Raw genomic sequence first — 26,559 nt, forward strand, 5'->3', positions numbered from 1 at the left:
CTCACTTCGACCTTTTTGCGATGAAGCACCATCTAAAAGCACTGTATATCACTGGTTTAGTGAATTCAATCATGGCCATCGTTCGCTCACGGACGAATTTAAAGAAGGGCGTCCAAAATCGGTTGTTGTGCCAGAAAACATTGATGCTGTGCGAGAACTGATAATGCAAGATCGTCATGTGACATATTGTGAGATTGAGTCATCCCTGGGAATTAGTATGACTAGCATACATAATATATTGCATGAACATTTAGCCGTGCAGAAGATATGTTCGCGTTGGATCCCGCATAATTTGACAATTGCTCAAAGAAAAGGCTCGTGTCGATTGGTGCAAGCAAATACTCACAAAATACAATTGTGGTGCTTCAAAAGCTGTGTATAACATCTACACAGGTGACGAATCTTGGATCTATGTATATGAGCCCGAAAGCAAACAGCAGTTGAGGGTGTGGGTGTTCCAAGTAGAGCCAAACCCAACAAAAGTTGTTCGTGCAAGAAGCACTTCAAGGCAAATGGTCGCCTGTTTTTTTTTTGGAAAAATGGACATGTGGCTACAATGCCACTAGAGAATCGTAGAACCGTCAATTCTGAATGGTACACAACCATTTGTTTGCCAGAAGTCTTTGGGGAAATCAGCAAAAACAACCAGCGACGCAGGATCATTCTTCACCATGACAATGCGAGTTGTGCCACATCGATCCAAACAACTCAGTATTTGACCGGTGAAAACATTGAATTGATGAGTCATCCACCGTATAGCCCTGATTTAGCACCCAATGATTTCTTTTTGTTCCCGTACGTGAAGAATAAGCTACGTGGTCAACGATTTTCGATGCCAGAAGAAGCGATTGATGCGTTCAAAATGCATGTTTTCGAAATACCTCAATCCGAATTGACAAAGTGCTATGAGATTTGGTTCAAACATATGCAAAAGTGCATCAATCATCATGGAGAATAGTTTGAAAAACAATAAAACCATTTTAAATTATATATATATATATTTTTTGTTTGTTATTCCGGATACATAAATAGCAACCCTCATACATTCGATTTTTGTCGAATATCGCCACCCGACAAGGTAATGAAATGTTGTTCGTCTCACTTCAGTCCCGTAGATGGGATCCGCAAGGCTAACACGTACGTGCATGGCAAACTTAAACTTGTAGTAAAAAAAGGAAAAGTGTTCCCCTGTGCTTAGCACCATGCCATGAAGGCATATAGGGGGTGTGGGGGTAACGCCCCACACTTTCTTGATCCGGTCGTGAGTGGGGGTGATGTTATCAGCATCACACCCCTGACCGCCTTTACCCCCCAGGGTTTCCCCCAGGTACCCATGTTATTCGATGCTGGGTGGGGGCCGGGGCTGCTTCCAACGTTAGAAAAGTTCCCGGATTTGAACCGGCCGGGGATCGAACCCGGGACCTTTAGCATGGTAGCCAGGCACGTTACCGACTGAGCCACCGCAGCCACTAACTTGTAGTAAACAACACTGATTAAATTAACAATAGAAAGTTAATCTTCAAAATACTTATTTAAGTTTTCTCTCCCAAAGATGCGTTACAAACGCTCATGAGCCCCGTTTACTTGTCTACAATATAACAGCCCCCCAAGTTTATCTACCCAATTCATTCTACATTAACAACTTGGTTTTTTTGGGTATACATAGGTAACAAATTTAAAGTTTTTGGTCATTTATTATTGACGGACTACACAATGGAGATTGCCCGTGATCAATTCAATCAAATTCACTAAATATTCAGATGACCTGTGTCAAAAAACAGCGGCAATTTAAATTGTGTAATGAATTACCACAAACGAGGTTCTTACAGCCTCAATAATTTAATTACAGCCCACGGACGTTTAAGTCCAAATTCATACTAAAACAGAGTATCCAGAAATATCATTAAAGTACTGCAAATTGGAACCCTGACCAACATTTACTTAATAGATCCTTTTGATTATTAAATTAATGAATTTGATGCTCCCTCATTTGTACTATAACTATTCGTTGCGCGTGGCTTATTTTCGTTTGAGAACATGTGACCAACTTTTCCACAAGGATATTATCAACTTTGACATATTCAAATCAGCCCAATAAAAGTACTACTAGATAGGACTCGGGTCTTTCGGACAACAGATACCAATTTTATCATGGTGCTAATTCAGTTTTTTACTCGCTGAAGAAACTAATTTGCACTTATCGTTCCAAGGATAACACTAAGGGGATTCGCGCACTGAATAAGTACAATTGCAATCACAGTTCACTTTTACGTACCTTAAGTTCTTAGCTAGACGTCAAACCACATGTCATCAGGTCCGTGCATTCTCGTTCACAACACTCTTTGGTAAGACTCGGTTCTGCAGTGGAAACTCTCCTATTCTCCTCTTTACCATATTGGAATCGTCTGGGGGCACCGCATAACCTCTTCCATCATGGTTACCTTGCTTGACTCGACGTGTAATGGAACCTGGTCAAATCACCTTCCAATTTGACCGTTGCACCTGCTATCCAATGGGGACGAGTAACCCCTTCCATTTTGGTTACCTTTGCTTGACTCGTAGACTCTGCTTCACCACGTGCCACATGTGTGACCAATCCGAGATGGACGTTCTCGTAGTTCTTCCAAGACCGTTTCTGCCTTGCAAACGATCTATGTCAACGTTGCACGTGCCTTGCAGGAAGGGTCCAATTGTTCAGTAAACCGAACATGAAGTCACGCAAATTGATCGTAACCCCAATCCCCATTGTAAAGGTTCGCCATATCTCACTTTACAAGTTGTCTTCTCTCGTAGGTCTGGTAAGCGAAAAATTCAATGTTCAAAACTTGCCCCCCCCCACCCCCCCCCCCGATAATATCCCTCCATCGATGAGCCGAAATTGTGAAGAGCTTATGCAAAAGGTTGCTTCTTGTGCGAGTCGTCAGGGTAAGTCTGAATTTGTTCTCTCGGAACAACCAAGCCGATGAAGAGAGCGCCACACTGCCCTCTTATCGGAACTTCCGGCAAATTATGTCATCGTCAAAATAAACAGACGCATAGCGTAACAGCGTTTCAATGCTGGAACGAAGTTGTGTGGTTTTATGTTGCGTAATAAGTTCAATCGCTCAAATGCGATCACGCAACTAAGAAAAATGTCACATCCTCAAACCAGTCGCACACCATTGCGTCCCAATGACATGGCACATTTTCATCCTGGAAAATCCCATTGTTGGCAGGGTACATGAAGTCCATAAAGGGCTGGAGATGGTCATCAAGCAGCTGAACAGCGATGAGCATTCATTGTCTGGTTCACGAGAACCAGAGGACCCAAACCATGCCAATTAAACATGCCCCACACCATGACGTAGCCACCACCAGCTTGCACAGTGCCTTGTTGGCAACTTGGGTCCATGGGGTCTGCGCCACACCTGGACCCTACCATCCATGCATACCATTTTGAAACGTGACTCATCTGACCACGCTACACGTTGCCAGTCCTCTAAGGCCCATTGCACATGTTCCAGAGCAATTGTGCATCACCGTCGCCACCGTCGCCGATGGACAGTGGTTAGTAGCGGCACGCATGTCAGTCTTCGGCTGTGATACCCCATGGAGACCAAATTGCGTTGCACTGACCTCTGAGACATGTTCCTGGGACGTCCTGCATTGATTCCTGCTGTCAGATCACTCACTGTTGCTTGTCTTTTTGCCTGGACGATCTGCCCAGACGTCACCAGTCGCGGTCATTCATGACTCGTGGGTGGCCACTGCATTGTCCCTGATTGGGCATAATGCCTCCAATGCGGTACTCACGGTCCACCCTTGACACTGTGGAGCGAAAAAAGTTCAGTGTCCGGACGACTTCAAAAATTGCATGCCCCATTCGTCTAGCACCAACTATCATCCCATGCTCAAACGCCGATAATTCCCGTCGGGTTGCCATCACCATGGTACACGACGTTTCACTGCACTCACAGAAGTCTACCTGACAGCACTGCAACTGCTTCGAGACATTCGACTGGTTTGCCACAATGTTACAGCACCATCAACTAGTTCCCTCCTGCTATCCCATGACTTTTGGCACTTCAGTGTAATGTTGCCATGCATAACAACCACCACAATATCCCCTTCAAGGACTGCTTCCAGGTAGCGATTATCTACCCTTTACCACCAACACTTCAGTACGTAAATGATGGGAGAGAGCCTACATATCAGCCATGAGTTCAACCACACCCCATGGCCTGAACAAGGCCACTTAGTAATGTCCCCCACCCCCCATACACACACACCAAACCACACCACTCCCAGTTCTCAACAAGCCTGTCTAGAGAACCTTGGTTTTTTGTACCATCTACTACTTTGTTTCTGGACCTGCCAACTCTGCAGGTCACACTATCACTTCCATCACGCTGCTCCTGGGTGCAAAAATTTTAATTTTTCTTGTGTCTGATGAGTGTTTCCTCATTCCTCTTTTACTTGGTAATTAGCTCTTGTGACCACACACTTAGCTTCAAGTGCAATGAGAGAATGAAATTGAAGGCTTAACATTTTAGGCAGCTGCAAATAGAAAGCCGGATTTGCAATTTATTACTATTTTTTTTCCTGTGGCTTCAGTTCTAAACATCCAGACGTGTTGAATTATTCAAGTACTTTTATAAGTACATGACTTGCGTTGTTGATGAAGAATTGATGATTACATATTAATATTTAAATTTATTTTATGGGTCATTTTATGAGGTTTTAGGTCATCAGTTTCTTAACCCCAGTCATTGACCTCAGTACCCTGATCATAAGGGTGAATGATGAGGTAAAGAATTGATGTAAAATAAAAGATAATACAAGTGTCCAAAATGTTTGTTTTGTAAGTTGTTTTTGTAGAGATTTAAGGGAGCAGTAGATAAATTACTGATTTGAATCCACTGGTTCCCAGAATTCACTACAAAGATATTTATTTATTAACTGTACTACTATTTATTTAAGGCCAATTTAAAGTCACATGTTGAATTAACATGAATTTTGTAATTACTTGGCTAGATCATTGTAATTCTATACATATCTCACAGGTCTTTTCTTATGAACAATGTGGTCATGATAAGCCCAAATGACAATCATTTACAGTTAAAATGCTAAGGCAGATTGGTAAAGAGCCTGACTTGTTGCTCATTGCTTTCCACACACATGAAAAAATAAACTAGGACAATTGGGGAGGTCAGAAAATCTTCATGCATTTGTGCATCTGCATATTGCATATAGTAAGGCAACAAACTAGCCAAAACTTGTCACCTCGTGGGAACGCTACAAGCAGCAAGCTATTTTTCTGAAAGAGGGAATCACGGAGATGTTACCAACTTCACAACCTGGAACGGTGGCCATCGTATTGGATTCAAAATGGTGGCAAGTCAAATACACTTAGTTTACTATTTCTCACGATAGAAACATTACTATGCTACACAGATTTGCAAAACTGGTGTCATTCGAAAGAGAAAGCTCGAACAAAGTATAAAATTACCATCAAACTAAGTTTTCTTGTTATCCCTTGAATATAGACAAAAGAAACTTTCAAGTATGTATATTTTTTTTGCTCTCGAAATTATATTTTGTTTCATAACATGGTAAATATCAATCAGATCAAAATATGGTTAGGATAGAAAGTAAAGTACAGTTTCTCATAATTATTTTGAAAGTTATTTGAGGATGTTTTCGTCGACGTTGTATTATAATGCAGATTTTACACCTGGCAGTTCAGACTCTCCAGTTCAGTTTACCAAGATATAATGAAGACACATAACCTTCATGTACATTTGAAAACATGTTTCATTCGTAATGATTTAAAGTTTTTGAGATGATATTACTTTAAATTGATGTCACCCCAAGCAGTCAAGAATATGTTGTTCAAGTATACATGAAAGAGAGAATTTGTAATCAAACAGAAGTGATCCATCAGACTTGAAGAGCAAATCCGTTGACTTTATATCCCCGAAGGTCTTTTGGTTGAAGTTTTGGTATTCTGTCATACCAACTAGCATCAGAATTACGTCCAGGACAGTGTTGTGCGCTGACAATTAGACTAGGGCACACAACATGGGTGCACTGAAGGGGGTCAACCCCCCCCCCTCAGTCCATCATTTTATACAGAAAACTACTTTTACCCAAATTTTGCAATTGAAAATTTCTTATCCTTGTATCATTTTCAAATAACAGGAATGACTTTTTGGAACGACACAGCAGCATTTATCAGTCGTTGCACCCTTTTGTAAGACCTTCATTCATCCTGCAGATAAGTTGTTGCTTGAGAATAAAGAATCACAACATTGTTTTTTTTTTTGTTTTTTTTTTACGAGGAACATGTTCTGAAGATTAAGGGAAGCAGAAGTTATTTTAAGCTTGCTTTGTGCACACGGAAGCTATTTGAAGCTAGTTTAAAATAAGATGTCAATTATTGAAACATTAACGAGGAAACTAAGAAATCTCTGCTATAATCTTAAACATTGCCAGAGAGATCCAAATGTAACAAGGTAAAATATGTGTATGATATTTTATATTCACAAATATATCCTGATAGTAGCTACGTACAGTCCAACGATTGACTTTGATTAATTTCTTCATGCAGCGCAATGAACATTGAATGGGAACGAACTGGTATAATGATTTTTGATGCTTTCGAATAGCATGTGATAGATTTGATAAATATTAGTATCCTCTATCCTCTACTATTTGACTCACCTTTCTCAGAGGAAACCAATGAACAAGGCCAACAATAAAGTTTCCGGTTTTTCTGCTGCCAGTCAACATCTGTAGAGTTATAATTGTTTTTTCTGGAATTGCCTAATATACTGATTACCATCCTTCATAACTCCTGCCTGAAACAAGTCCTCCAAATCAGGATCACACACACCTCCCATTTTGGAGTTTGCACTTTTTCGTAATAATATGCCGAAATTCCCATCTCCAGAATGTCATCAATAACTCCTGATTCCTCTCCCCCCCTCCCCATTTTATTGCTTCACTGCAACCGACAAACAAGCAAATAATGTTAACGAAACACTCGCTGCAAATTTCACATGACAGAAGAAAGCAAAAGTCAACCTCCCATGGTAACAAGTGTCTGCTGTCCCAGAAAACTGCACGTTCTTGTGGATGAATGACTCCCGAGTTGCCAGTCGACGAAATATTCTGTAGAAGGGAGATAATAAAGCACTCATGAAGAAAATATGTCAGCATACAATGGTATTCATCCCAGCACGCTTCAAAAGAAAATTGCTGGGCACAATATACCAACCATATACATCACTTTGCAATGTGTGTGTGTGTGTGGGGGGGGGGGGCCTCATGCTCGTTCTCATGCAATGGAACTTAAATAAAATGTTGATCTCTGGAATGGGATAAACAGATACTCGCGTACTCTGAGAATTGTGTGAAACTTGCAAATTGTTCACATAATTTCTCCCTGAACAGTGACGATGCCAAAAGGGGGTTCACGTGCAAAACTCAATCCTCAGTCTGTCAGTCCATTCTGCTCTCCTCACCTCCCTATTATCAAGAATCTTGCTAGTGTAATTTTAACCTCACATAAATATTTTATATCTCTTAGTTTATGTGTATATTAAGTATGGTCTTCTACCACAAAATATTCTTGCCCTCCTCTTAGCAATCATTTTTTATAATGTATGTTTATAGCAACCCAACACAATCTATCGACACGTGACTGCTAAATGTGAGTAAGCTAAACATTCAAAAAAAAATGTATGTTGACTACTGCCAACACTGCAGATGCTGTCAAAATCTTTGGTACACTTCGCAACATCTTATTTGACCGCCCTGAAAAATTTCAAAGTCCGGAATTCGTAAATTTGGCAGCATAGCGCTTCAGAGCCAACTAAGAGTAGCCAACTTTGCAACATTTCTTCTTCCTGAATGAAAACGCTCTTGTAATTTGTTGTCATTCTTTCACATTCCATAAAGTAAAGATACCCTAAAGCAGTAATAAAATATACGAGTAGACAAAGAAAATGTTAAGTAGAAATACGAATGTTAAAAATATTTTAAGATTCTTCGTTCTGAATTTGAAAATAGGAAAATTTATGTGCATTGTGAAACACTGAACAGGTTCTCATCCACCTGGAAAGAATTGCGGTCACATTTGAATGCAAGAAGGAAAATTTATGATGATTTTATGCGAAATGTTTAGTAAAGATACCTTGCACAACACCAAACGATTCTGCAAAGTGTGTCTTTTCCTTGGTTCTTGGCGAAAAATGGTTCGAAACTTCGGCATAATGTTGCTTCATCAGAGATTAACGTGCTTTACTGAGCTTTTTGTTAGCAATCTCCTTGGAGTAGTTGGTTAGATGACAGCACTTGTTTTTGTACTGTTTTCGTCAAGATCGAAACATCGTAGGTTCAAATCCCACCCTTTCCTTATTATTTTTTCCTTTTTATTTACCGAGTACGAAGTATTCTAATAATGTAATATAATATTATATGATATTACTGTAAATATTTATGTGATGCATGCTTAGTGGCGGCGATTGGGTTTCAAAACTGATGGGGCAAGGTGGGGGGAGGGGTAGATAATGTTTAGCATAGTGCGGGGTCATCTGCCCCTCCATGCTCCATAATCGTCGCCACTGTGCATGCCTCAAGTAATGCTTCTACTAATGTCTTTAATCTTTCAGTGATTGGCAGGATTTTAGGAAATACTTTTCTTTTCATTCAGCTGTTATAAGTTAACACATATTAAGAACTTACATGTCAACTTTCTGCATCCGGAAATGCTGGACATAAATCGCATATATATCAACGGAAATATCCAAGAAACGTAGATAAGCATTCTCGTCCAAAGCTGTTTACTTCTCGAAAAAGATTTTGCAAAGAATAAGGTTTGAACCCATGACCTTCCATTCCATAAACAAACAACCCCCCTACACCACACGGTTCACGTTATTTTATGCACTCGGTTCGGATCCCACTTTAAACTGTAGGTCCAGTCCCGATTAGCTTTACTATGCATAAAGTTGACTTAAAACATCAAATCAACCAATTCATCTCCTTTCAGAGTGGGCCTTCTATGATACTGTTGTCGGCCAGCATCCGAAAATACAGTTCTGCTTCGCGTACACCAGAGTGTAATTGCATTTAATATTTTGACTAATTTTACTTTAAAATTACAGATTAAAGCTATAATAGTGTCCAGAAAAAGAACCTCAAAGCTGATCTTCACAGAAAGTATTTTAATCAATTGCCAAACATTTCAGTTAAGAATAATAATATGCTTTTCCATTGAACGTATTTTCGATTCATGGTGAATTTGCTAAAAGGGCCATGTCAAGAAATCTAAATATGTAAGTTTTACTAGTAAATGCATTTAAAATGCACGAAACAACAGGGGAGGAGAAAAATAAACCTCAAAAATAAGTAAAAATGCAACAAAAACTGTTAAAAATACTGACAAATAAACTAAAAGCCAAAAAAGGCTGAATGCAAAAAAAAAAAAAAAAATGTAAAATAAAAAGTGTTTTCCGGCTCTAACTGAAGGGAAACGGACATGATATCAGGTTTAGCATTGTTTTTAAGGGTCAGAAGAAAAGTTGATTTTTCATCAGCTTCCGGACTCTAATTAGTAATTATGACCATTGAAAACGTTGGAGGGAAGGAGTCGGATTACTTAAAATTTTCTCGCTGATGGATCGTATCGTCCCATATCTCCACTTTATAATACAGAAAAAAATCAAGTTCATATTTCGAAAATGACTTGGAGTTTTCTACCACGAAAATATGTTTTTCATAGTTTGAAGTTCGTTAGTATTATCTTTCAAGGTTTCCATTGTTTTAATTTCATACATATTTTATATTTCATACGTTGAATATCCCTTTCCTCTCTCTTTTCATACAGCCTTTGGAAAAAATCTGAAGTTTCTTGTCAAACGGGGTCTGGTTCAAATGACTCCTTTTCGCTCTCGTGTTCCTACTTTAAACAAACAACAAAATACTTCGTAACTAAACGATTGCTTGTTTAAAACACGGGATATTTACACAATTTACAAAATATGACAAAATGCCAATAGACATGTTCATCATTTTTCCCTTTCAGCGTTTCTTGATTATATCTGAATTCGTTACCTCATGAAAATTGCCACGAGGAAATTATAGATATGACATTATGTGTGAATTGGTTACTTCAAACTGGTAGCAAATTTTAACATGAGCTATCTGGAGAAGAGGTAGCGTGCTTGATTTTCACGAAGGAGGTCGTAGGTTCGATTCTCCACCAAGGCAGGATTTTTTCAGGAGTTTATCATTGGATGTAAAGTTTATCCACCGTGCTAAGAAGTTAACATTGGTCTCTGTATTTCACGAGAGGAAGTTATTTCGATGATAGGAGGAAGTCACATGCCACGTGGAATGCGCAGAATCAAGTTACATAGAGCTAAGTCTGTAATGGTGGATTCGAATATTGCAAAGTTAGTGCAGAAAGTTTGTTATATCTGATACTCGTACTTTCTGTTCAAATAAGACAAACATTTTAGATACAAAGCATAGTGGAATTAACGATCATTAAGAGGTTTTGAATTTTTTATTTGTCACTCACTATATAAATACTTATCAGTAGTTTCTTATCGAATCGGCCTTCGTCGCAATAACAATTTACTTATGTTAATTAGCGATTTACTATTAGTTCTAGACGCATGGTAAGATGGTGGTGAGGGGATTGACAACAGTCATTACAAAGGAACGGACATAAATTACCAATCTTAGCAATTTGAACTCATTAAACGCTCTCCTTCGTTACAGTACTGCACTACATCACTACTTAACATAAGTGTATATCTTTTTTTAGTGTATAGAAATCAAATAATCAATATTTTAGGTGTCAGTGAAGAACAAACAATACATAACTTAAATAACATTACATATTGCATCCTGAATACATATATGTGATTTGTGAATTAATCATGATGTGTGTGTTAACACAACTTATGAACAATAACTAAAAAGAAAAGTTTTAACTATAAATACTGGAAATCTTCAACTTCTAAGAGGAAATATGTGCAGAAGGGACGTCCCTCAAGTGTGCACCGGATTCATTTTTTAAATATTCTAATATCAACGGTATCTGTTCAGCAAACAAACAAATAAAATAAAAAAAGAAAGAGGGTGGGATTTGAACCCACGACCTTTCACGCTTGACGAAAAATAAGGGTAGCAACTCCTAACCAACTGCTCTACATTAACTTCATGACGTTATAACCTTAAAAACATGTTGATGTTTATGAAGACTCCCACCTTCCTGTGTTTCAAGCACATTTTCTCGACAAGTCGTGTAAAATATATGTTTTTGAGAACTGTTCGATATTATGCAAGGTATTGTAAATAAAATGTCGCATAAACTCCTCACAAATTTGCTTCTTTCTGCACAAACTTGATGGCAATTTCCTCCAGGTGGAGAAAAACTCTATTCAGTGTTTCAAACCCCCAAAATTTCAAGTCGAGCAAGCAGAATCGTAAATATCCCTCAAGGTTATTTTTCCCACTTATTATTTCTGTTTGATTGTGTATTATAATAGCGGTTTATAGTTTCTAAGGTCATGGAAAGTGTTAAATTGAAAACCTCTCACTGCAGCGTTTTTCGTCTAGTGGAAGGACAAACTCAAAGTTGGCTACTCTCACCTGGAGCCGAAGTGCAATGTTGCTAAGTTTACGATTTTGGGACTTAGAATTCTTTCGGGGCGGTCAAATAAGATGTTGCGAAGTGTACCATGGCTTCTCAGACCTCTGTGCTTTGAACAGGAAAATGCAGGATGGGGTGAGCGGGGAGGCAGATCCAAACATATGGTCGCGGCTGATCTGAGCCAATGGGGTTGACTTCCGAATTTCTAGGGTACAAAGAAAAGTGGCAGAAATGCAGATCGGGTGGGTGCGGACAGCCCCAAAGGCACTATCGGGATCATTCGGGACTGCATCCAGGAGGGCCTGGCGACACAAGGCAGGCAGCAGCGTGTTCGTGCGGAAATCTGAATTTCTTGCAGTGGAGCAATAATTGTAGAATTTTCATGTTCTGGGAATGCGAAAGGAAATGCTTCATTTTTTCTTACTGTGTTGTGGGTACGCATTGCATACCTTACGTACCCAGAATGCATGCCGCTGGGACAGGACGATGCTCTAGTATGGTATTTGTGATTTTCCAGCCTTTGCTTGGTGCCTTAAGAATTTCATTTGCCATATCCATTGGAACAACGGCTGTGCACAACACGTCACTGTTGTCATGAGTAAATATAAGTAAGTTAAATAATTCAAACAATTTCAATTTTATCACTGGAATGACATCCCTCTAGATTCGTTTCTGTTGCAGTTTATTGTGAGTATAAAACAATTGAAATCCAAAGAGTTTGTTAACCATCATAACCAACTGTCATTAAAATTTAACCTTAACTCCTGCAATGATGAAAATATAATGAACAAAATGGAATAAATTAATGCAATGTAAGACACGAAGTTTCAATTATTGTAATTCAATGTAATTTTCAAACATTTTAGCATGTATTTATTTTCTTTCAATGGCAAATATGATTTCTGGATTCTCAATACTGTATACTGTAACTTGCTTAACTTCAATTTCGAAAATTAAATCGATCATTTTATAAACTGGATATGTGTTACTTGAGTGAAATTGAATTGTCACTGATGGCTTGCAGAGGTAATTCATTTACTGAGAGAGGAAAATAGGTTTCAATTTTATTTCTTTGCCTATTGTGTAGACCCTTCAAGCCTCATATTATCATAAAACGAACCTTTGTATATTTTAAGAAACATTTTTAGCAGGTATCTGCAATCAAGAACATATCACATGTCTTTTTGATCTGATTGATATTTACCATGTTATGTGACAAAATGTAATTTCGAAAGCAAGAAAAATATACATATTTGAAAGGTTTTTTTCTCTGTATTCAAGGTATAACAAGAAAACTTAGTTTGATGGTAATTTTATACTTTGTTCGAGCTTTCTCTTTCGAATGAAACCAGTTTTGCAAATCTGTGTAGCATAGTAACGTTTCTATCATGACAAATAGTAAGCTAAGTGTATTTGACTTGCTGCCATTTTGAATCCAATATGGCGGCCACTGTCGCAGGTTGCAAAGTTGGCAACATCACTTTTTTTTAGCTCTCAGTGATGACCTCTTTCAGAAAAATAGTGTTGCTGCTTGTGGCGGTGACGTTCCTACGACGTTCATTTCTTGGCACATTTTCTTGGAAAAGTCGCCCTACTATAAGATAAATGTGTGGTATGCTGTAATTTTTGGCCCATTTTTCTTTGAGAAACTGACAATAACAGAAAGGAAATCCATATGCTTTAAAAATTTGAAGTGCCAAAGTTAGTTCTTTTGCTAAAATCTCTCATCTTCCAGTTGGACATCATTCCTTTACATCAAATCTGTCAAGAACCTGGACACAGTTTTCTGGTCATTGGATTGTATGCAGCAAACAGATTCCACCCCCACTCCCCTCAACTCGCTTCTCAGTTCCTGCATATCACACTCTTACTTTTCTTCTGAGGATAGGCCAAAGATAGAGTTTATGCTGGCACCAACACCCATAACCTTGAAATTAATGTGTACATACAGGATGTTTTGCTTCCATCTCATCCCAGATGTTGGAGAACACACGGAAGGAAATTTATTACTGATTAGATTAGGCTCTTTGCATATCTTATGTGTCAGTCTCTGGATATTTTGAAAACCACTATAACTATAGCAAAAATTAAAAGGTTTAAAATTCATTATTTTAAAATACTTAACTTGTTATTGTTTGAAAATTATTTTTACTTCTGCGTATATGTTACAACGAATAGTAATATTATTTTTAAAAGGTAGCCATTTCCCAAAGAAAAGGTGACTGCCATGCTTAATCTCTTCCAAAATACTTATGTATTAAAGTTTCAAAAATTATTTAAAACTTCTCATACTTTCTATTCGTTCCCTGATTGCATAGTGGTAACGTCGTCGCCTTGTAATCAAGGGGTCCCGGGTTCAATTTCCAGTGGAGGCACATGGCACAGTGGTTTGGATGCCACTTTAAACTGTAGGTCCAGTCCTGATTAGCCTTCCTGTGTATAAAGTGGACTTAAAACAACAACTCAGTCAATCAACCTTTCTATTCATGAGTCTTGGATTTCTAATTAAACTACACTAAATAAAATTTGGCAGCATCTTTTGGAAAAGATGGAAGGCAAATAAATATACAATACTTCATTCTGAAATTACAATTAAAAAAAACAGTGCTCATTGTTCTCTTTAGTCAAGGCACAAGATGCAGGATATTAATTCTTTCATCTACATTATGGTTTTCCGTTGTCTGCCAGCTATTATTACCTTATGGCATGGTGTATTTTCATTTTTTATTTCCTTTGGTGATTTTTATCTTAAGCTTTTGTCTTAAGTCTAGAAAATATTAGTTAGGGTGTAAAAAATTATATAATTGGAAGGAAAACACTTATTAAGAAATAAACAAACATTAATTCTTACCTTGTTGAAGCTATATGTCCTGGTTGTTATCAGTTGCTGTTCGTAGTACATTTATTTGCTTTTCATATTTCATGAAACTTTAATGTATTTGTTTCTTTTTTAGGTATCGGCATGAAATTGGACTTTTTAATAATAGAATATATATTCTTGGTGGAGGAACATCTACAGAAGTGTTTGATTTTGAGACAATTCCAATATTCGATTTGACATTGTGCAAATGGGCAAATAATGTAGTTGTTGCTGATCCTCATTTTCCAATTGGCAGAGGAATTCCCCAAGCAAGACGCTGTCATGGGTGTGTCCAGCTGGATGAAAGTAAGTGTAATGTAGGTGTGTGTGTGTGCATGCATGCATGCACACTTGCTTGCTTTCTTCCTTAGTTACACATCCTGAGCAGTGCAATATGTGTACAGTACTACTGCAGAGCTGATATTCATACAGGGTTTGTCCAATAAGTATCGGGACTGAAGTCATAAAAATATGACCCTCCTGCATCAATACACTCTTGCCAACACTTTTTCCACTCTTCATACGCCCCCTGGAAGTCGGCAAGGCACCCCTTCGAAGTCACTTTGACCACCTCAAACGTCCCGAAACGATGTCCTTTCAGGCTCCTTTTGATCCGAGAGAACAAAAAGAAGTTGGTGGTAGCCATATCTGGATTGTAGGGTGCTTGCAGCCTCATTGCCACATTGTGTTTGGCCAGTGCCTCCCTCACAATTAGCGAAGTGTGACACGGCACATTATCGTGATGCAGTAGGCAGGAATCAGTGATCTCCCTTCGGATGCAGCGGACCCTAATCATCATCGGTCACAATTGAATGCACAGTGGATTTCAGTAAATATAACTCCTGTACTATCAAACGAACACTTAACCGGCGATCACTGTATAGAAGTTCTCGCACTTTGACCACATTTTCAGCATTTCGGATCGATGTCGGATGTCCAGCATGTTGTTCGTCTTCGACGTCTTCCCGGCCATCTTTAAATTTTTTATGCCACTCAAAAACATGCGTTCTGGACATGACTTCGTCCTTCTAAGCCTCACGGTCACGGTCAAAAGTCTCTGTAGCAGATTTTTACAGTTTAACACAAGATTTGATGGCACAACGCTGCTGGATGGTTCGCTGCATCTTGACTCTCGACGTGAGCACTAAACACACTTTCACTTCAGGCACAACCTACACACTCCAAAGGCTCGGAGGCAACTGAGCTGAGTCTTCTAGCTCACGTGACATCCCACAACACCGATCCCATCCACAGAGACCACCCTCCACCCCTTCCCATTGGCCGGACAAAATCAGTCCCAATACTTATTGTACCTATGTATCAGTATCAGCCAACACCAGTGGAATTGGTATCGGAATGAGTTGAAATGTAATAACCAGAGAACGGATTTATATGTACTAATAAAGTGTTAGATATGTAGGTAAATACTGGGTGTTTCATAAATACTCGAGGGGTTAAAAATATTTATTGCAAGTAAAGTATTGAACTTACAGTAATGATACCAGTCCAGAATGAACGAGGAACTTAAACAGTTCTTATTTAACACCTACAAATATTCAATGTGTGCACCACGGGTCATGCAGCATGCATCGACATGATTATCTACTTCTTGCCACACTTGCATCAACATGGGCCTGTTGATAGTGTCTATTGCTGGGATGATATGCTCCCTTAGGGCTGCAATATCACGTGGCATCGGTGAGGTCTTTGATGAAACCCCACAAGAAGTCATTTGGTGTAAGGTCCGGTGATCTTGGGGACCAAAGCATTGCACAAAACACTGTGAGTGATGTGGGTGATTTGAGTGTTGCCTAGCTGCAGGGATATGAACTCTCAGCTTAACAAGACATGCAAGCATAATCTGTTTGTGCTCCTATCATGTTGATGCATGCCATGTCACCCGTGGTGCATACATTGAACATTTGTAGGTATTAAAAAAAAATTTAAAAAAAAAAAACTGTTTGAGTTCCTTGTTCATTCTGGACTGGTTTCATCAACGAAAATTCAATAGTTTACTTAAAATAAATTGTTGTAACCCCTCAATTATTTATGAAACACCTGGTACATATTTAGTTATTTTAATCAAAATATGGAATTAAATATGGACTTACAATTGTGAAAAAGAGTAGTTTCTATTAAGCAAGCAGCTTGCCTAGCACAAAAGGCTTTAGGCTTACATGGCATTAATTGTAATGCAAAATTCCAGTACAAAATGTGTTTTATTTTTTAGTTCGAAAACCAAAGATTACCAAACTTTCTTCTGAGTGCTGAAGGGCCTCCCCGATGGTGTAGTTTTAGCATCGTCACCTTGTAATCAAAGGGTCCTGGGTTCAATTCCCTGTGGTGCCACATAGTGGTTCAGATCCCACTTTAAACTGTAGGTCCAGTCCCAATTATCCTTACGGTGCATGAAGTGGACGTAAAACACCAAAACAATCAATCAATCAATTTTGAGTTCTGATACATGAATCTCCTCCTGTTCCAAACTAGGTTCATTATCAAATGATATAATGGAAGTATATTTATAAAAAAAAATCAATGGATTTCACCTCAAATGCTTGAGCTTGCATTCTCTGAATGTCAGAATAGCAGTTGCATTTTCTATTGTCAATATTTAAAATAAACAAAGAGTACAAACCAACAGAATACAGGTAAAGGGATAACTTTCGGTATTTGACACAAGAAGGGAAAATGTACTTACAGCATGAACAGGGTCACCCAGCCTTTTTTTAATTGGAAGAAGGTGGAAAGTGGGGGTACCAGGGGGAAAATTGAGGAAGAATATGAGCATATGTGTGGCGCACACACAGACATTTAAAGTAGATCTCACGCAACACAAGAATTGAACATTCTGGCTTACGAATGTAGGGAAAATTTTATTTTTGTTCTAAAATGGCTGTTAATGTGTTAAATGTCCAGAAACATCTAATAGTATGCTATTAATAGAGGCATGCATATTTCGTTTTTGACAAAAACCCAAAATGTGAAATAACACATTGTAATGTTAATTTTTCATGTTTCTGAAAGGTGTGAGGTGCATTTTCCTACCCTGTTTTGTCACGAAACAACGAAAAGTGAACTGCAAAATGCGAAGTAGACTCTTAAACATGAAATTTAGAGTTTATTTACCGATGCTATACTTTCTGAAGTCAGAATTATCCTGTGAGTAATGCAATTCACGGGAAATTGATTAATTCTGCAGTAAATATTTGAGATGCAAAAATGGACCCCTTTATACAGGAATACGTAAACTTAATATTCTGGTAATGACATAAATGTGCTATTAGAAGGGATATGTTTATTTTGTGTAATAAGTGCAGTTTTTAAATCAAATTTGGGATTATATTCTCATTTTTAAAACCAAAATGTGATTTTATATACTCCTTTTTCACCACTATAATAGAGCTATTATTTTTTTTATTTACTGCTTTTGGACCTGAAATTGACTGTTTTTGTACTGAAATTTTGCTTTTTTATTTACCAAAATATGTGCCTACTATTAACATTTGTTTCATATTTTATGACATCAACATTTAAATTTAACTTAGAGGCCCTACCCTTACATCCCTAAATGTGCCTTCATGGCACAGTGCTTTATGCAGAGGGAAGCATTTAGCAGACTAACGAGACTGTGGCATCTAGCCAGTACAATCCTACCTGGAGCTTTTTGTGGTTTTGTGGCCTGCCCATGTGTGTTTGTGATTGTCCCTTCGTTTGCCTCATCTTATCACAATTCATCCTCATCTTCGTGATTAGCCAAAAGTGGAAGATCAGCAAAGTTAAATGCAACAAATAAATCAAATCAATTAATGTAATATGTCGTTCAACTAATAAGTATGGGCTATGATAAATTTATTCTTAATTTATAGGGATAAGATAAGATATCCCCTGTACAGTCATGGACACTTCTGGGTTATAACAATTCCATTAACTTTCAATGGAATCGTTACAACCCAGAAGTGTCCATAACTGTACAATGCGAAGTACATACTAAGCAATTGAAGGGCATCAGGGAAGGGACACATAAATGAGAGAAGTAGGGAGGCCATATCAAGATTCACACAGGAAACATAGATTGATTGAGCTGGAGTTTTTAGTCCACTTTATGCACAGTAAGGCTAATTGGGATTGGACCTACAGTTTAAAGTGTGATCTGACAGTAAAGATAGGAATGGTATCCAAGAGGCTTTACAACAGGTGATGACATCAGTTACTTTCACTACTTTAATCAGAAGATTTGGTGAACGGATTGCCAGTGCACGCAGATGTGTCTTTTAAAACACGGAGAGAGAGGAGAGGGGGGTAATACAGGCAGAGAAAAATGGTGGAAGGGAAAGATAAGACGTACAACTGCAATGAGAAAAGGTGAAAGAAAGACGTACAAAGGAATTCAGGAGAGGACAAGGGAATATTTGTGTGTGAAACTCAAACTTTATATCTGAAAACCCTAATATATCAGTATTTGGCTCCTGCCCAGCTGGTCAAAATCTTCTGGCGCCATGCATGAAAGAAGCCGACTGCGCTTAGTAATATGGCAGATTTCCCTTCTTTTATGAAATGATTGCACTATATTATGTTTTTATTTTTGATCATAAAATAATTGGTACAGGTTAACAAAAAGTTGGTACATGAGATCAGTTCCACAACAATCAGATGTAATCTGAATATTTTTTTGTATGTATGATACGAGAGCAGCGGTGATGCCAGTATTAATCATGTAGGTGTGCTGAGGGGGCGGGGAATGTAAATTTGGGGGTGTGATGTTGAAAATAAAGAAAACATGCATTCTTTAACCATTACATCAAATACCAATGAACATTTAATAGGCTTTTATGAAAATATGCCAATGAAACTGAAGACTACTAGTGACTTGTTTTAGTTTTGTTTGTTTTATCCACTACTAGCGCATGTTTTGTAATTTTAAACAAACAAAACTTGTTTATGCCGGCCAATGACCGTATACTGTGTCGTAAAAAAGAAAAATAAATTTTTAACAAAAAAATAGTAATGGTGGAAGAAAGACAACATCCACTAATAATTATAGAGACTCTCCCCCACCCTAATAGGGGAAAGCAAATGCAGGTTCTCTTTCAGATTACAATCAATGTCTGTTGTCTACAATGACAGCGGTGTTACTCCAATGTGACGACAATGTTTTAGTAAGTCATACATAACGTAACATGGCAGATGCGGAGGAAAATTAAGGGGTGCTGAAAAACCCCTTTGCACCTTCTTCCCCATGCCACCCATGCATGAGAGCAAGAAAAGTTTGGTCGAAAGTGGAAATAAAAATATATGACATTTTTTGTTGTATACGATTTCATTGTTTGAGCTCCGAAACATGTAATCTCAGGAAGCAGATGCAAATGATTATATTATTTCGGCGTCAGAACGTGCTTGCACATTAAACTGAAGCGTGAAACTTGTCCAGTTTATCAAAATATTGCTCTTGTGCAACTGCTACGACAGATAAGGAGCCGTCAAGCATTGTGAGTATGTTTTGCTGAAAAAAAGAACCTTGTATAATACTACTGCAACAACACTGATCACAAATGCCCCCCCAAAATCTGGATTCCCTCCCAAATCCAGATTTTATCTGAAATCCGGATTCTCAGTTTTTTCCAATCTAGATTCCGGATTTTAAAAAATCCGGATTTGGCCATCCCTAGTCCAGACCACCAAGCCATTGAGTTTTTGCATGTGACAGATGCCACACACACAAAGCAATACAAATTTGTAATTATTAACCAATGGCCAATATTTATCTCTTGACTACTATACTTTGTAGTCTTGTACCAGTTGCAAAGTCCTGAACATCTAAACTCACAACTGATATAGGTTAGCTGAATTGACAAAGAAAAGTCCATCAATGCAAGAAAGACAGCTTTTTTTTTTCAACTGTAATTACATATTAAATTTTCCTGGTCCCAGTAGAACAAAATACTAGAATTTTTTACTGGGTTTTACGTTTTCCTGAAAATCATGTAATCAAGTTTCTACTGTACAGAAGGTTGTTCAGGATATATCCTAATTACTTTGTGATGCCACTGCCACCTGTGGCATTGAGTTGGAGTGATGGTTGTTGTTATCAGCTTGCAAGTGCCAGACTGTTGTGCATGTAGCTGTCAAATGGCATCAAAATTGAAACATTATTGGGAAGGGTATGTAATGGCCCTTTTCAATGCACATTTCTCGTATGACATGTCAGGAGAATGGCTTGACCATCGGGAAATCCATTATGAAAGATATAGTGTCCCGGTGCACATAACAGAGGCCTGTTGGTAAACATTCACCCAGAAAAGACACCCATAAGTGGACATCAGTAAAAGTATCGCCTGCTGTGCTCTGAGAGATTCAGAATTGAATTGAGTTGGTGTTTAAGTCCACTTATCCACAGTAAGGCTAATTGGGACTGGACCTACAGTTTAAAGTGGGATCTGAACCACTATGTGCCTCCACTGGGTATCGAACTCAGGACCCCTTGATTACAAGGCAATGATGTTACCACTATACCATCGGGGAGGCCCTCTTCGAGAGATTCAGTGACTGGCATGCCTGGAAAATCCATGAACCCAATGGGGGATAGTCAGGAGGGTGCATATGGCTCCTTCCAACTGTGAACACAACTATCCATAACCATCTTGGGCTGCGGTGCATTCGTAAGTCCCATGTGCACCACCTCCTCCCTTGTCACATCGCTGAAGCAGGATCAACTGCAGAAAACTGTGAAAGACACCTGGCAGGGTTCAAATGGAAGATTGTGGTCAAAATGGACGAAACATACATTTACCTCACTGGCAGTGGTCACTTTTGATCGATTACGTACCATAACACTAATGACAAGGGTCGTTACTGCCAGGACACTTTTCCAAGGGACTTCACGGTTGTCACCGGATTTGGTTATGTGGGGAAGTTGCCGATATGTAAGGTGGACAGTAATGTGAATGTGAATGCTGTCTACTTTCAGTTATCCATTATGACCCCCTTCTTCCATACAGACATCTCTCCTTTGTACGAACAGAGCAGTCAACATGTGCACATTCAAGCCATACCACCCGAACATCAGGAGATGAAGTAGGAAACAGAGATCCATGTTATCCTATTTCAAGACATTGCAGTGAAATATTCTGTGGATTTCTGTGGATTCGGACTATTGAAACAATGTCTGAAACATTGCCGTCCACACACAACTTTACACAACTTTGAAAAGCCTACAGACAGGAATGGGATAGGGTTCCCATGCTCATTCTCCAATGTAGTTTGCTACAATGGAAACTCCGATCTAGGGCGATAGTCCACAATGTTGGTGGTCCTATAGAAGACAACTGGTGGTGGTGGTGGTATGGCATTTCATGAGATTAGTACACCTTGAAAGTTGTTCATATATATATATATATATCAAACAAACTTCTGTATACATGGCGTTTCTGTGACTGTGTTACAGATGTGCAGGATTGATGGAAGGGAACAAATGCAACAAAATGAGATACAGAACCCTGGTCCGTAAATGCCCCAGTCATAAGTTACAAGCCAAAACATTCGAAGGGCAGGCAACTGCGCACAGCGCGGAGGGGAACCATGTCTGGGGAAGTGGAAAGCAAACACAGAAGAATCACTGTAGTGGCTTTAATGAGTAGTAACTGCAGCCATCATTACAGCAGTTGTTCCAAATGACGCCCCCCTGCCTTGATAGAGGCATGACAGCATCGCAATAAGCTGTGTTGTATCCACTCTAATATCCCAGGAGTCATTCGGACCAGATCACAGGCTGCAAGGATTCTTGCCAAGAGATTACTCACAGGTGTCTCGTAGACAACACTTTTGATATGACCCCACAAAGAAAATCAAGTTGGGTCAGATCAGGTGAACGGGCAGCCGAATCAACAGGACCGTTTCTTCCTATCCGCCACCATGGGAAGGTCTGCATCAGAAAATCACGAGCACCAGTTACGAAGTGGGCTGGGGCCCCATCATGCTGAAAACACGTGCGTTGACGAACTAGAAGTGGCACATGTTCCAATAACTCGGGGAGGATGTCTCTCAGAAACACAGTATACACTGGTCCAGTTAAACATGGCGTTAAAAATACAGACCTATTAAATGTTCGCCGACAATGCCCACCCACATGTTAAAGCAAATCTGTCTTGATGGCCCTTCACGATTGTGGCACAGGGATTTTCATCGGCCCATACATGGCTATTGCAACTATTCAGCATCCCGTCTCTTGTGAAACAGGCCTCATCAGTGAAAAGTACACAGGTATGGAACTGGGGGTTGACCACACAGCACTGTAGTAACCATTCACTAAACACGACGCAGGGTGCAAAATCAGCTGGACCCAAGGCATGGACACGCTGTGGATGGTAAGGGTGCAGCTGCTGCTCAAATTTAATTTCATGAAAAGTTAACATAGAGTTTTGATACAATTATTTATCAGGCCATTGGCATATGTTCAAAACCAATGTAACTTTTTCAGACTTGCATAATTGGAAAGGCTGATTGCGATAGAGCAACCATGTGCAATTTTAAAAATGATTCTTAACCATGTATGTGTTTTAGTTTATTATTGAATCTTTTATTTGTTACCCAGGTGTTTTCATCAGTGGAGGCTTTGATGGAATATATGTGTTTTCTGACATATGGAGATTAAATTTGAAAACACTTCAGTGGACCAAATTGCCCTTTTCAATACCACAGCCTGTCTACTTTCATGCAGCCACTGTAACTCCAGTAAGTAGTGAAAAGCTAGATGCTATGTGTAGTGTAATACAATATCTCACAGTTGTGTATTTGCAAAATGTTTCTATAGCCTGATGAATTTCTTTGTGATTACAAGTATATATGGTAATTTACTTCAATAAGTATAACATTTATTTTTCCATTGCAAGTTTATAGATTTACAAGGTGCAAGAGTTGAACAGGAGTGAGTTCAATATTACCTCCACACTATTTATAAAATTTATTACAACCAGAACAGAGAAGTTTCACATAAATGATTTTCCACATAGTCCTCTTACATGTAGATTCCCTTTTAAAATATAATACATTTTGAAAAGGCAGCAAATTCAATATACAATAACACAAACTACCCTTCGATAGAAAGATTTTTATATTCCCCAAGTTAAGGTAGGATGTTTAGTGTATGTCACTACAAATACGGTTGTGCACAGAAAGCCAAATCAGAACTGGACCTACAGTTGAAAGTGGGATCCAAACCATTATGTGCCTCCACTGGGTATTGATCATGGGACCCCTTCAGGGAGGCCCTCAGGCAGATCTTACACATGATATTTAAATATATCCCTTTAAGTGAGCATCACAGATATATTCATCATGCCTACTTATTATGTACAGTGGGTTCAACGAATATATTGGTCCTCAACATTCTCTAGTTCAATCCTCCTGCATATGATGAGCTATAGACCTGTTTCTCTTTATATTGAGTTAATTAACACTTCCGCAATGAGATGTCACTCTTCAGAAACTCCAGAGTATTTAACTTGCCATAATCACATTGAGAAGGAGACAGTGCTCCCACATTGGCACTCGGCTAGCTGTTTTTATCTTTCACTTGTATATAATACAGGGTTTTCATAAATGATTGTCGGGGTTCGAAACAAGCACTGTCTTTTACGTAATAAAGATAGATACATGCAATTTTTTGCAAAATGTTAGAAAGCTCACCAAGTTTTTATGACAAAGTTACAAATGTTCAATGTGCTCGCCTCGCAGTATCCTGCAGATATCTAAGCGATAGTCTATTTCCTGCCACACACGGGATACCATATCACGTGTAACACTGTTGATTAAATTCGTTATGCATGTTTTCAGTTCCTCAATGGTAGTGGAGGATAGTAAACGGTAACTTTTACGTATCCCCCAGAGAAAAAAATCGCACGGAGAAAGGTTAGGGGGAACGAGGCAGCCATGATAAAAGGTTTTCATCCTCATCACTCCTGTGCCCAATCCAACATTGTGGTAATTTTCTGTTGAACAATGATCGCAATTGAATTGTCTGATGGTGCATCTTTCCTATATCGCACACGAAAATGTCATTGCACAACTGTAACAGACCTTGTTGCGTGATATTTAAGGACACAGAATGCCTTCTCACTAGTAATATCTGCCATTTTGGAAAACTGACGTGGCAGAATTGGGAAACAAAGGTCTATGAAACAAATAAGGAACAAAACTTGTTGAGTTTCTCAACAATATCATGCATTTGTGTTCACCATGTCATTCACCCAGATCGATTACAACAATGAAGAAACCTCGACAATAATTTACAAAAACCCGGTATAGAATATAATCTGGGCTTGGAAGAGAGGTGTTTGCCAATTCAACCAAGGTGTGTGCCGCATGACTGTTTTTATTGATTTAGTGATTGAATTACATTCTTTCGGTCACTTTTCTGTCATTTTTGGCTAATTGTGATGATGAGGATGAGTGTTGATGACTGAGTATTGATGAAGGGACACTCACAAAGAACACCCATGCCCAGGCCTGGATTTGAACCCAGGGGGTTTGGGGGGTGCGACCCCCGAATTACAATGGAAGAAACAAAAATCTGGAGTTTGCCCCCTCTTCTCCCACTATTTTGGGGAGAAGCCGTGAACTTTAGTATTCTTTTCAAAGAATGGATATTTCTCAAGAGAACGTAACATGTTTCATGTTCTTGGGTACCATACAAGTTGAATAATAAACCAAAATGTGATTATTTTTTTTATGAAAAATAGGTAATTTGCACTGTGGGAGCAATCTACTTCGGTTAAGTTTTGTTTTGCAGCTAAAACATCATAGCATGCAACCGTGTACAATTCAGAATGCCGAACCAAGGAAGGGGGGTTTGGGGGCACGACCACCGAATTTCAATGAAAAGAAAACATAAAAATCTGGAGTTTGCCCCCTCTTCTCCCGCTATTTTTGGGAGAAGGCACAAACCTTAGTATTCTCTTCAAAGAATGTACGTTTCCAAAGAGATTGAAACATGTTTCATGTTCCTGGGTGCCATACAAGTTGAATAATGAACCAAAATGTGAAACTCGGTTCGGAAATGTGGCATGGATATGTTGCGGAGAGGGGGGAGGTTGGTCATCAATATGAATTTCCCAGGCTTGCTCCAGACCTGTGTCAGAGTTTTCAGCCAAACATAAGAGTATGAAGGTCCAAAAAGCACATTCATTTCGTAATCAGCACCATGATACCATATGGTATCATCGGGCGAGTACAACCTTACTCTGATACCATATGGTATCATCGAGGGAGTAAAGGTTAAACCTCTAAATAATATGTGGAAAATGCATTGAATTATCATTTTTTTCTAGCCCATATGGGAGTAGTAAGGGTACTTGTCAACAGATGGAGGGGATAAGAGCAGGTGGCGCCGTCCGATAGTTGTCGGACGTCATAGTAAGGCATTTTGTTGGGCAAACTGAAGGAACATGGAAACAAATAGGTTCAATTGATACATACGATTTTTGTTGAATATCGCCACCCGACAAAGTATCTCACTACAACATGTGACAGAAATTGCATGGACTGCAACATCCAACAAAAATCGAATGCATAAACAAGAAGACCTTTAGACTTCAAATATGCTGCTGGAATTTTATTACTCTTCTGGCTCACTTCACCTTATTTAATGTAGCAGTGCTTGTGAAGGTTTTCTTTCATCATCCTGACGTATTACTGGTTTTGCACAAGTTAACATACATTTACAATGACATTTCACTATTCTTAGATATCAAGATGAATCCAACCAAACGGTATATATATTGAATACTATCACGAAAAAGTGAAACAAATCTGCATTGGTGAACATTATAAAAATTGGCAAGTGCATGCTCCCAACCTCAAATTAACTTCAACACTAGTATTGCAATGAAATTAACGCCACTCTGTCCTGTTTTTAAACTCATGAGAGATGGTCATTAATCTCTCACTGAGTAAGGTTAATGTCCAATATTATGAAATAAAATACTAATCATAAATACATAAATATTTTAATATCATATTTACTCGAATCATTCAATCATAAAAGCAAATCACTTTC

The 26,559-nt window shown here is 38.7% G+C and overlaps 1 protein-coding gene across 1 annotated transcript in view; it reads left to right on the plus strand.

Moving 5' to 3' along the window:
• Positions 1-26,559, plus strand: part of slim (scruin like at the midline) — a 137,581-nt gene that overhangs the window by 77,638 nt on the left and 33,384 nt on the right. The window contains exons 5-6 of the mRNA XM_083117543.1: positions 14,602-14,813; positions 23,098-23,237. Coding sequence (XP_082973669.1) covers positions 14,602-14,813; positions 23,098-23,237 — 352 coding nt within the window. The remainder of the gene's footprint in view (positions 1-14,601; positions 14,814-23,097; positions 23,238-26,559) is intronic.

Source organism: Lepisma saccharinum, chromosome 2 (assembly GCF_977018435.1).
Source record: "Lepisma saccharinum chromosome 2, izLepSacc3.1, whole genome shotgun sequence".
Lineage (NCBI taxonomy): Eukaryota > Metazoa > Arthropoda > Insecta > Zygentoma > Lepismatidae > Lepisma > Lepisma saccharinum.